This window comes from Ochotona curzoniae, unplaced genomic scaffold (genome assembly GCF_017591425.1).
Source record: "Ochotona curzoniae isolate NIBS_2020 unplaced genomic scaffold, NIBS_Ocur_1.0 scaffold_3171, whole genome shotgun sequence".
Taxonomy (NCBI): domain Eukaryota; kingdom Metazoa; phylum Chordata; class Mammalia; order Lagomorpha; family Ochotonidae; genus Ochotona; species Ochotona curzoniae.
Genome location: NW_024467104.1, coordinates 3,745,469 through 3,759,051, shown reverse-complemented (window position 1 = coordinate 3,759,051; position 13,583 = coordinate 3,745,469). Strand labels below are relative to the sequence as shown.

At 39.7% G+C, this 13,583-nt stretch overlaps 1 protein-coding gene across 1 annotated transcript; it reads left to right on the top strand.

Moving 5' to 3' along the window:
* Positions 1-276: 276 nt before the first annotated feature.
* LOC121172196 (membrane-spanning 4-domains subfamily A member 6D-like) lies at positions 277-13,207 on the top strand. Its single transcript, XM_041004042.1, has 7 exons — positions 277-447; positions 1,629-1,785; positions 5,765-5,899; positions 7,230-7,286; positions 10,378-10,483; positions 12,290-12,391; positions 12,974-13,207. Exons 2-7 carry the CDS (start codon positions 1,645-1,647, stop codon positions 13,006-13,008), a joined length of 576 nt encoding a protein of 191 aa, XP_040859976.1. The 5' UTR covers positions 277-447; positions 1,629-1,644; the 3' UTR covers positions 13,009-13,207.
* The last annotated feature ends 376 nt before the right edge of the window (positions 13,208-13,583 follow it).

Below are 13,583 nucleotides of genomic sequence, written 5' to 3'. Positions count from 1 at the left end.
TAACTATAGTTAATTGTATTTTGTGACTGCTCCTGCGAAAGTGTGGGTAGGCCTTTTACAAATCTTTTCCCTTGTTTTTGTGAGGATTCTGAATGGTTGGCATTGACCACCTTTCACATGGTTTGGAAATGGAGGCTCTGAAAACAACCAATCTGGGAAATGCTGGGGTGGCCTAAGCTCTAGGACTGCCCAATCATGTGTTTTGCTTGTGATTTTTCTGAAGATGCTAGGAGGAACAAAAAAAAGAAAAAAAGAAAAAGGAAGCATAGGCACATTTCACAAATCCACATTCTGCAAGTATCACATCCTGTGTGGTGGTAAACATTGGCTCAGGAAGATAAAGACAAATAGGAACTATTGACAAGGCTGCCTGAAAACCAAGAACTGACACCGTGCTGGAGTTTCTGAGTGTTCAGCTGGAACCAAGGGCCCACTCCTTGGAGACAGGTAAGTGATGCTGAAAGATGTCTCAGTTCACTCCATGTGGGGACCCCATTAGAGGCAGAATCTGCCTTGAAGTCTTTAGAAAGGCTCAAAAGCACTAAAGGTTTTTGAAAATAGAATTGGCCAAGGGAGAAACAGTTTCTGCTGTTTGCTGCAGTGTGCAGTCTCAGGGAACCACTTCTCTGAGGCCACCATGTTGTGAATGGGAATGTCGTTCTTGTCCCTCAGGCTCTTTGCAAACTGGAAAACCCATGGGCTGACGGGGAAGCAGCGAGATCAACCTCAGGTTATCAATTCAGTATAAAAGACGGCTTGGTCTTGCCTGTTCATAAGTGCATGGGCCAGGCCTTGAACCCAGGTGTGATGACTCTAAGTTTTGTTTACATACCGTGGCATGCCGCTGCTTTTCCAGATGAAGACAACTCAGGCCAGACGGCTGTCATCAGGCAGGGAGTAGGAAGAATGAGCCTGAGCTACACAGATGCACAAGTGCTTCAGTCTCCAAAACTGCTGGGGCCCAACGGTGGTTCTGCAGCTTTCCAGCTGTGTTCACACAGCTGAACAAAATGATAATTGTGGAATAGACCTTCATTATTAGCTTGGTGTCATTAAACGCATGGATTCTATTCTATCCTATTCAGAATCAATGCTTTAGATTTTGAATTTCCTAAACTACTCTGTGCTTTTACCAAGTAACTAACATGCAGCTATGTAAAGATAAAAAGAATTACAGGATAATATTTGGTAAAATATGATTAAGGTGTGTTGGATTCAGACTAATAACTGTTGTTGCTAGACTAAATCTGAGACAATCTAAATAGAGAAATGTTGACAAATGTAACTTTAGTTCTATCTCATAATTAGTAATTTGTGGTCATAATTCATCCAATATATGCCAGTGTATTTGCAGCAACACCAGGGGAAAGGAAGTTTACAACAAGTGATTGTGCGTCCATTTACCTCTGAACATCAAGGCCACTCAGGATTAGTGACAAGTGAGTCTTTCCTGTGTGTAATCAATAGAATATGCCAAAGGTTATGAAATCAGGGCTTTCCAGTTTTGCTGCAGCAGATTCCCAGTTTCTTTTCCTAAAGGACAAGTCAGTTCTGGACTAGGCAGCAGTGTGGGATCATTGAGCCTGGGAGTCCTTTGCATTGGAGGAGACACATTGTTTCTGTTGCAGTGTTGACAGCATCATCATGATATCACAACCCAATGCAAGGGAGACCATTGCTGTGCTCACAACAAGGGGCATCAACCTACCCGAGTCAGAGAAACCCCTGCACCGTGGACAGGACATCCTGAAGAAGTATCTAAAGGCAGAAATCAAAGTTACTGGGGTAAATGCAATTCAGACCCTGTTGGAATGGATGGAGGACAAAGTTTGTCTTGGGATAGGATATCCCTTAAAATGTGGGGGTTTCTGGGTTAGCCAAAGAGGCTGACTGTCAGTCCCAAGAGCCATTGAGACTCTTCCCAGAACTTTTTCACAGGGTAAATGAAAAAATTTTTTTGTATTCTAAACATGAGTTATGGAGTATTCTTTTTTTTTCGCTTTGGTATATTTGCATGAACAGTGCCTCTTCATACTTTCACAAAAGTAATGGTGGAAAATAATTACATATTTTATGTATTTAATGAGCTGATAATCTGTATAGATTCTTCAAATAAAATTTCCCCTTCCTGCAAATTAGAGGAAAAATAAACTTCATTCTCCCTCTTTCCTCCTTTTCTTTAATGAACAATGTGATATTTAGCTTTTGTTTGTACTTCTTCTCCCATCCAAGAAGGTTTTAAATGTTTTTTTGTGTGTATATAAAGGGAACAAATGTCTTATACTCCATGTATATATAGCTTTATGAACATTATAATTGCCACCCTACCTGCTCTTCTTCCCTCCCTCCCTCCCTCCCTCAAACCCATCCTACACAATGTGGAAAATACAAATCTCTGGCTTCTAGAGTTTTTTCTGCACTAACATAATCTAAAATGAAACATTTCCTTTGATTTTTTTACTTCTTTTTATTATTATCATTTTATGATACAGATCCATAGGCCCTGGGACTTCCCTTCTATCCTCCCCAACTCCCTGCCTCCTCACTGAGTTCCCCTGTTTCATTACTATAGTATAGTTCTTCATAAACAGTGATATGTCCATGGACAACAGCAGAGAGTCCAGCATCCTATTCTCAAGAGCTAGTAAACAATTTCATTGGGAGTCCACCTTTGTCTGGAAGTAGAGATGCATACTGCATTGTACCCTCACATCTGGACATGTCAGTCTCCACTACACAGCCACTATAAATCCCCCTAAGTTAAAAGTTCCAATACAAAATCAACAACAGAAAGTAAAAGAGAAATATACAATGCATCAAGTTAAATAACATGCTACTAGATATGATAGTCTCCATCACACAGTTACTATACATCCCCCTAAATAAAAAGCCACAAGACAAAATCAACAACAGGAAGAAAAAAAAAAAGAAATTAACACCATGTTGGTGAAATTTGTCTCCTGTAGGCAACAAAGAGATGGGTTTTGTTTTTTAATCCAGTCTACTAATCTATGATATTTCATCAATGAACTTAAGCTATTTACATTCAGGGTTAATAGGTATGGATGGTAATTTGGTCCTATCATTATAGAATGGGTTGTTCATTGATTTAGTCTTCTGTTGTCATTTTACTGGGAAGAAGTTTTTCTCTGTCAAGAGAGCATCTCTAAGTATCCTTTGTAGGGCAGGTTTGGAAGAAGCATATTCTTTACTGTGGAAGAATTTTATTTCATCTTCAAAGAAAAAGTAAAGCTTTCCTGGGTACTTTATACTGGGTCAACAGTTTTTTGCTTTTAGAATCTGAAATGTGTCGCTCCATTCTCTTCTTGCTTGTAGAGATTCCTGTGAGAGATCTGCTGTGAGTCTAATTGGCATTCCTTTATATGTCAGTTTAATTTTTTTCATGTGCACATTTAAGGATCTTTTCCTTATGTTCGGTTGAAAAGAGCTTGATGATCATGTGTCGTGGTGAAGTTCACTTTTAATCAAACCTGTTGAAAGTTCTGTGCCACTCCTGGATGTTGTTTCCGATTCTTTCTCTAGATTAGGGAAATTTTTCCTATTCATTAAATACATTTGTAAATCCAGTTGCCCTTTCTGTACCTTCTGGGACTTCCGTAACTCTTCTATTTGGCCTTTTAATAGAATCTTTCAATTCTCAAATACTTTTTTTTTAGCCTGATCCAGCTCTGCTTCCGGCTTTTTGTTTGTTTCCCCCTTGATGACAGGAAATATCTTCCAATTCTGCGATTCTTTCTTCTGCCTCCTTTATTCTATCTTGGAAACTCTCCACTATATGTTTAATTTGATCCACTGTATTTTTCATTTCTGATATACCAGCTTTCATTTGATTCATTTCCTGTGTGACATAGCCCTTAAATTCCTTGCCTGCTTTATGTGCTTCTTTTTGATAAGAAGTTTTACAACAAGTGTTTTGAATTCTGTGTCTCCCATTTTCTCTATGTCTTCCTCAGCTAACTGAGGTTGGCAAGTGGTTTTGCTCCTTTGCAGGGGAGTCTTTAGTAATATTCATTGTGCCTCTGTCTCTTCTATTGCTCTTGATCTTTGTACTTTTGGATAGCAGAGTCTTCTCCTTAAGGCAGGCTTCTAAGCTGTGTGACCCACAGGTCTACAGTTCATTTTTACTTATTGCAGTTGGTACATAGCTCTTTGTTTGCAGTCACTTCTGATACTTCCTCCAGGGAGTTCCAGGTCTGGGTTCTTATGTCAGATTTCCACCATAGTCTCTGTAGCCCCAACTCCTGGCTCACCACTCTCCACCTCTTATGATACCATGCTGAGGCTGCACTGTTGTATGTACAACCTTTCTCCCACTTACGGTTGGAGTAGGTCCTAGGATTAGAGAGAAATAAGGTGTCCTATACAGCTAAGTTTTTGGGTGGTAATCATGCAGGAAACTGTTGGTTGTTAGGTCTGAGGGCCACATGGACCAATTTTGACTCATGTGATACCATAGTCAGTATTATTTTCCTGCGGGACCAGTGCAATGCACTGGTCTCAGTAAGTTCTCATCAACCTCAGTGCATGCGCAGCTCACTGTTGTCCCTGCGGTCTCAACTTCTTTGACACTGTAGGAAATTGCATCTGATGTGCCGCTACTAGAGTTCTTGATTTTCCGTCAGGTCTGAGGGATACCTGGACCTATCTTGGGTGGGACCTGTCATTTGGATACCACGTTGTTGCAATTCACTGAACCCAGAAATGAGATCACTCCCAATTCAGTGCACATGCAATACTGTCCATAGCCCTTCTCTCCTTAAATAAAATGACACCTGATATAGCCTTAGTTGGCAGATTGGGCTGTGAAATCCACCCTGTTCCTGCACTGCTTATCTGGGATCTGCTGGTCAAATCAAACAGACCCGCAGGATGAGCAGTTTTTTGTCTGGGTTCACCTCCTTAGCTTCACTGGGTTCACTCCTTAGCTTCCACACCATTGTTTTTGGTGCTTTCCTGTGTCTGTCAGTCTCCTGTTCTGTCCTCTCTTATTTCCTGAAATTTGCTCTCTCTGCTTCTCTCTGGCTAATATTTATTTGTCTGTTTAAATGTGTCCTTACCCTATTCCACCATCTTAATTCTCTGAAGCACTTTTATGACTTTTAACTCTCTTTGACAATCTGGTGGGATGAATGACCTATTCTGAAATACATAAATACATGGGTTCCTATGGCACTCAGGTGACACAGACTTAGAAAACTTCTTATCAAAAGTCAATAGAATCCCTATGGTGGACATTAATGAGGAATATCTCAGAACTACAGAGATCAAATTGCTAACCTTAGGACCAGGTTCCTTGTGATGGTGTTCAACAGGCTCTAGTGTTTTGGGAAGTGTTCCATACTGCTGGTACTCAAGAGAGTATGACAGCTTTCAGATGTCCCCTGTCCCCACAAGAGTTACCAGTCAATGACTCAGCTGGAAGGCTTTTCCATCACTGACCATGAGCTGGATGCATGGCATTGTGTACATAGATATTGAGGGGGACAAGCACCTGAAGACTCTTGGATCACTTGCCCTATGTTTTTCTTGAGTGCTGTCAGAGAGACACTCCCATCACATTGGCTTTTGGTAGAAAAACCACATCCTCTCTAGATCATCTTTTCACTCAGCACTTTAATAATGCATGTGTCCTCATTGAGGTCTTGCCCAAGACAATAATGCATGATCATTGTGGGAGAAGTGAGAAGATCCAGTCTTAATACACATTGGTTTTAATCTCGGTTCTCCTTTCCTTTTTCAACAGACTCTCCAGATCCTGGGCGGTGTGATGGTGTTGAGCTTGGGCATCATTTTAGCCTCAGCACCCATCTCTCAACATTTTTCCTCAGTGTTTTCTATCCTGCTGAAATCTGGCTACCCATTCATAGGAGCCTTGTTTGTGAGTAGAGCTCATGAGCAGGGCAGAGTGGGGTGGGAAGGGTTGCAAGGTGCAAGTGGATTACACTCTACACTTGCCACCTTCCTGCCAATTTTAGTAGTTCTCCTGTGTGTATAATCCAGGAAGCACTGAGTATAAGGCAACAGTGGCCTGACTGTAGATTCATTTCTTGCCCAGCTCAGAATCATTTTTTTATGGTGATGAATTTTCATGTGAAAATGACAAAGCTATAGTGACAGTCTTACCAGGTCTTAGGAAAGGTAGACATTTTCAATGTGACTTGCCATTGATGAACTTAATTTTGACATGTGACTGAGGTAGTGTTTCTAATACTGCATCAAATTTGAAGTGACCTTTTTCTTTCCTCATTCACAACAGCAGGTCACTAACTGGAGCCAACATTTGGAGGGACTTATAGTGCTTTAAAAAAATTCAGCATTTATTTATACACACTAATTACTTGACCCTGGGATCATTGCAGCACCATTTTTATTTTAGCCTGTTCCTTCTCAGCTGCCCTAAATCTATTATATCATAAATACTTCAGAAAAGTAAAAGGAATGTCGCTTTCTGACAAGTCTTAAAGGCTTCTTGCCATTCAACCTCATCCTTCGTCTCTTCGCACATGTCTATTAAACTCTCCTGTTTTTCTCTTAAGGAAGAACTTATACCATTTTTTTTTCCAATATCTTCCAGAAAATTAAAAAGAAGGAACATTTTCACACATTTTAGGAAGCCAGTATTACCCGGATACCAAATCAGAGAAAGACACAAAAAGAGAGAAAAATCTATAGATCACTATCTCTGAGAATACAAATGAAAAACTCTTCAACAGAAGCAAGAATAGATAGCATACTGAATTCAACAACGATGTAAAAAGATCATACAGCATGACCAAGAGATATATATCCCAAGAATGTACGGCATGATTCAGCAGATATAAATGAATAAATACAATACACCATATCAAGTAAATAAAGGACAAAACCATATGATAATACACCATTCTCTTCCACTTCCATATCATTGCATTCAAGTCGTTCTCTAGAGAACAGTGACTCCGAAGTTTCTTTTTCCCTCAGAAACAACAACAATTTGCAGGGTTTTCAGGTCTTCATTTCGTATTCTGGGATTGATTCTTAGTCCCTTAGTCCCATTGCTCTTTGGGCAAAGAGGTATAACTAATATACTCACGCAAGTGCTATATCATTATTGATTTGTTCTCCAGGGCTTTTCTTCTGGGGCTCCTCGCAGTGTGAGGTAGTCTGTGACAGTAACATGATGGCACATGTAAACTGATCTGGCCATTTCTGTCTCTTCTGAATAATAGTTCATCCTCTCTGGTGTTCTATCCATTCTCACGGAGCAAAGGTCGACAAAGCATTGGGTGAGTATGAGAACCATAACTTACAGCTGATGGATAACCACGAGGCTTAGAGAGAACATTTTCTGGGTGAGAATATCCACTTTGAAAACTGGAAACTACATTCCAAAGCAAGTAGCATTGAGAGCTGTATCTGGATTCTGCAAATCCATGTCCCCTAAATCAACATCTGTACAAGTAGAGTTTTGCATTATACTCTACAACAGTGCTCAAGTGTCTCCCACTAAAGTTAGGCTTTTGTGTGATCTTGTGATGCTGGCTTCCTGGTAACTATGTTCAGATTTAGATCCTCGGTGGGGAAGAAGCTGACAGTGGCAGAGGTGTATTTATTGTGAATTTACTGTATAAGCCTACATGTCAAAATTTTTGAGGGAACACAGCCAGAAATGCTGTGTATCTCCAATTCTTTTATCCATAGCACCTAAAGTTAATACTTTGATGGACTTGAGTTCTGAATTGTCATTAATCCTTCACGTCAGGTAAGAGACCAAATGCATCTACTTTGAACTTAGGAGAAACTCAAATTGGAAGAGACAGAAAGAGCGATTCCAAACTGTAGAGAGACGCTTTTCTAATCTGCAAAGATTTGCTGAATCTCCACTCAAACCCCACAGCTCTAAGAGTTGGTACAGGGCATCATGCGATAGAATCCCATACAACACAGTAGTATGAAAACCCACTGTGAAAGTTCAGACACAAATCACCCTGAGCAAGAAAAAAAGGAAAAAGAATACGGATGATGTTATGTCAGCATCTCTCTTTCTCTTATTAGAATTTAGAGATTGATATTTGAAATTCCCAACCAGACCCTGGAATACTAGATTATTGTTACCTAATAGATCTTTCTGTGATTATTTAAATACACTTCATGTTATCCAATATTGTAGGTGGCAATTGATAACCTGAAATATCACAAGTACAATCAAGACAGGGAATTTTAAATCTCATTTAATTTTACATTGTATGTAAATCAGCCATGTGGCTCATGGTCACCATATTGCAAAGTACGATACAAAATAATGTTTCCAGGTGAGAAACATGTGGGTTTTGTCACACAGAAAATAACCCCCACAATGAGCATGTAGCAGGCTCGGGGAGACAAGATGTGGCTTCAGGGTAGGTTTACATTCACCAGTGACATCTAGCTAGTTGTGAATTCTACTGTCCTTACGTATCACACCAGCCCTTTGAGACTGTGTAGAGTGTCGCCTCCAGTAAAGGTGAGTTGCTTCAAGACATGTTGTTGAGTTATTGTGCCTTTGACCATCACAAATTCCAGGAGCACGCCCTTTAATCAGCATTTGTAGAAATGTGATTCAATGCCGTAACTGCTAAGTTCTAAAAAGAAGCACGGTCTTATATGGTATTGAGTAGTGGTCTAACGCACAGCCTTGTGCAGGTCCTGGAGCATGCCTGCCTGTAGCAATAGTTCTCAGATCAGTCTTCGCTTAATCTGTCTGTTCTGTGAGTTGGAGTGGAGTGGAAGCCGCTTGTGAGATCATTTTATTAATTCTCCTGAAGTGATAAATGTGCAAAGGAGACCAAGGTTGGGGAATGAGACTGAGGAAATGGACTTTCAAGGAAGTGGAGAGAGTTAAAGTTAGTGCTGTGGTCAGAAATCACATCCTAAGCATTCCATTAGACCATTTTCTTCCTCCTCACACTACTGTCCCCACCTCAAAGCACTCCAGGTCTGTTCCCAGAATTCCTCTGTAGCCATGTATATATGGCCTTGAATATGCCATCCGTGTAATGGAGAGCCATGTAACCACACTGACATTCAATTGGTGTAATGTTTTTCTCTTTCATAATTTTCTTATAAATATTTACTTATTTTTAATAGAAAGGCAGATTTACAGAGAGAAGGAGAGAAATAGATAAAGATCTTTATTTACCGTTTCACTCCCTAAATGATTACAACAGCCAGAGCTAAGCCAATCTGAAGCCAGGAGACAGGACCTTCTTTCAGGTCTCCCACATGAATCCAGGGTTCCAAGGACCTGGGCCTTTCTCTGCTGCATTCCTAGATAGTATGCAGGGAGCTGAATGTGAAGTGGAGCAACCAGGACACAAATCAACACCCACATGGGATCCTGGAGCTTGTAAGGGGAGAATTAGTCAATTGAGCCATCATGCCAGGTCCTCTCATATAATGTTTGTTAAAATTTTTCCACTATAACTTCAATTGTTGATATTTTATACAATAATGTATCTGCTATTTTTTCCTTGAAAGACTAATAATATCACAGAGTGAGGAATTAATAAAAATTAATAAAATTAAAAATAATTATTAATTAATTTAAAAATTAATTAATAAAATTATCATCTGAAGCAGAGTATATTGTCATCTTCATAGTATGATTCAGTGAAGCATTTTTATTTTTAAATAACAAATGATATGACAACCACAAAGAACTTTTATACTAACTCTATCAACATCCACAAATAAAAGAAAAAACGTGATATTTGTCTGTTTGAATCTGGCTTATTTCTCCTCAGTTCCATCCACCTTTTTGCAAACATCAGTGCTTTATTTATTTTTTATGGCCTAGTAATACACCATCATGTATGCCTAAAGCACATTTGCTTTATCCAGTCATCCATTGGTGAATATCTAGGTTGAGAGGTGTGGTGTTGAAAGAGATCATGTGCAAAGCAGAGCAATCCACCCCCTGCTTCCTCCGTGTGATCGATGCTCCCAAGATGGGTTCCTGTGTGGGCTGCAGGGGCTGCTGTTTGCTCAGCCTTGGTTCACACTCTCCTGCAAACCCGTAAGACATAACCTCATGAGTCCCTGCTGTCTAAACAGGGTAAAGGAGCTAGAAGAATAACTCACTCTTTTATACCACTTCAGTACTGTCTGGTGGCATCTTATTTATGCGTTCATTTGCTCAGCCAAGTTTTGCTTTTTAAGATGAGAGATTTTTCTAGGCACCGTGAAAGGATACAGAAGTAAATGATGAATCCTAGCATGCCTATGGGAAGCTAATATGCAAAGTAAATTCTTGAGGTGTACTAACCAAGTGGCACCCAAGTCATTGGCCAATCCAAGTGGCTTGTGAGGAGTGGTTTTGATGGAGTGTTTCCTGTCCAGGTGCACAGCAGCCTGGCCACGAGCATTTTGAGTGTTCTGTTTGCTCTGATGGGTTCCATCATCCTCTCTGTCAACCTGTTGGCTTTGAGTCCTGCCTCCCAGCAGTGTCAGCTGAGCTTGTCAGCTTCACCATTCGCATATCACGGGGATTGTATCGTAGCCAAAGCCACTTTGACTGTAAGTATTTGTATTTTTTAAGTTTTCATTAATTTCTAGCCGTTCATAGATACAATTCTAAGAATATAAATACAATGATATTTCTTTCTTACTTTCCTTCCCCCTTTCTACCCTCCCTTCCTCTTCCTTGAAAAATCTATTCATTATAGTTTGGGTAGGGGAAGGCCAGGGTTACACAAATGAAAGGATATTTCAATAGTGAGATTAAGGGGTTTTGGTATGGTATTCTATACTAATATGAGTAGTGTGTAAGTGATTCATACATGTCAAATAGATTTGATGACTACAAACAAAGCTTACCATTGCTAAGTTTCCTTAATGTCATTTAGAAGCGTTAAATTTGAGCTTTTCAAACTGGGAATCTTTGTTTATGGACTGATGACTTAAGCACCGCATAATCAGGAGATGCCAACAATTAACCTTGGTCTGTGTGCAGTGGGAGCTTAAGTTAGCCTAGCTGCCTCCAGGACCAATCATGAGAAACAAAAAGTAGTGAGGTGCGGAGTTTGAAGGTAAGGACTTTCCTTCTTCCGCCCGATCATGAATAAGAGCAATACTAATCAGGTGAGAAGCTAACGTTGTTTTTTTGTTATAACTTAAAGAAGTGGGGCTTACTAACTTGGGAGATTGGACATAGTAGGAGATGGAGAATGTTAACATAAGATGGCTTTAAGGGAAATCTTCTTGGAAGATGGGAAAAAGATGTTTGGCTAACAGAAACAGTATGGATGAGAGCTCTCAGGAGATGCATACCGTCAACAATGCACTGGAAGAAAAATGGGTGACAGAACAATATAAGGGCAGCAGAAAACTTATTTTCCATAACTGAAAAAGAGATATAAGTCAAAAATTCATCTGTATGGTGGCGACACAGAAAACTCTGGTCAAACTTGGAGTGGCCACCAGGCACTTCTCCCTCAAGTAATGACATTATGATAAGAGGTGCATGCAAATGAAGGTGAGAGAAATTCATTCTATTTCCTGTGCAGCCAAGTCTGACCTTCAGAAAGAAGTAGGGGTTTTGCTTTGTGCATAATGCATCAATTCATGCTGAGATAATTTTTCCACTATAAAGGAAAAAAAATTATGTTGAGTTTATGGCTGAGATGTTTTTTGGGTGATGTAGAAAAGTTGCATCTCTTTTTTTATGTGTAAACAAATGAGAGATTTATGCACATCTCCCCCCTTTTCTGTGAGATGGTCAGTTCTGTATGAGGGTTTTTCATGTAATTGTAAAATTTGCCCTCTTGATCACATGCCCTTGGTTTGTGTGCAACTCTAGCAGTTTGCTACCTGCATGGTTTTTTCAAACTTTTACTACCACCAGAAGCAGACAAGAAAATTATTCATAGGGTTCCTACAGAAAAATGTGTCACTACAAATTTTTGCAAAGTATTTGCTCATTCCCAATCTTATTGGCCTCGCGAATAAATTAGAAGGAAATATTATTATGCACATTTGATAAATGAGAAAACAGAACTAGAGAGATCTAAGCCCATGTGGGTACTAAGTGATAAAACTGGGGCTAGACTGGGATATCAAGGAAACAAGTGGTTTTTAAAAAGTAAAATAAGTCAATTTTTAGGTTTGGGAGTAGAAATTTCATCTTTCTGGGAATGTTCTGACTTCATTTTCTGGTAGTTGCAATGGTCTTCACTTCTACACCCAACTTCCACCCAGGCATGAAGGCCTTAGGTCAACTCGAGACGCAATGCTTCTCTTTGCTGTGTTTCAGGGAGCCTTGTCAATGATGCTCATTTACACTATGCTGGAGTTGTGCCTTGCAGTCCCTACTGCTGTGCTATGGTGGAAACAGGCTCATTCCAACTTTGCTGGGGTGAGTGCGCTGACTGGCCTCGTTGAACTTTGGTGTAATTCTCAGATGCATCGGTGCATAACACAAAGGGTGGGCTAAAGAATGGTCAGTCAGTCAGCCATTAAATAAAGCTGAGAGGTGGTTGAACCTGAAACAGCCACTGGTTAGAATAAGCCATTTTGCAAATAAAGAAAAGGCAGTGTGGGGGAGATAAATGCCTTTCCACGAATTATGCTATGGGTTTGGGCTTATGCTCAGGATGCTATGACCACCTTATGCTGTGCGTTTTCCCTTCCTCTGAATGCAAAATTTCAACTCCCTGCAAAGACAGTAAAGAAATATTATTGAATCAAATTCCACAGAATGTTGCTATAGCACTGTTCATCACTATACACTCATTTAAGTGAACTGAAAGTCTTTTGTTTGGCCAATGCATCACTTACAGAGAGTGGAGTGTGTCCGAAGCTGATGAACAGCAATAGTTTTTCCAGCTTAAGATGTGCTACATTCATCTTGGAGTAGTGAAAAGTCTATCCGTAAGAGGAAATGACTTCTAGATACACATGGAGCTGAACGTGAATGAAAATCTATGTTCTCTTCTAGGGTGTGCTTTTCTTGCCGGGGAATTACAAGAATAAACCAAGCATGTCCTCAAAAGTGATTGGTGATTGTGACTATGAAGAACTATTGACTTCTTAGGAAAATAAACAAGAAGGACATTCATCAGAAAGTTGGTTTTCATGAAGTACATAAAATCTAAGCATTTCAGGAGAGAAAAATTTGAGTTCTCTGAAATATTGGCTTCTTATAGAATAAATATCAAAATATTGCTGAGTACTAATGGTTCTTGATCTTTCTGATACTGACTTTAGCAAAAAGCCCAGTGTTATAAATATTGATGCACTAGAGCAATCAGAGAGTCACATTCATTTCCCAGAAAACCAAGCAGTGTGGAAATTCAGTGGATCACAGCAAAGCAAAGGAAAACCTTTTTCTTGTACCCTTTAATTACTCAAACTTCAAAGGAGCCATTGATTTGTTGTGTCACCCCAACCCTTCCACAGTAGGTGATAATGCCTCATCATATGTGTTAGACTTATTAATGCATGGAGCCAAGACCCTTCCAATAAAGTCCCAGGTGCTATAGAAGTAGTTGTTTTCAAAGCAAAATTTTAATGTAATTGTATATATTGGGGTAGTGTCTATTTTGTTA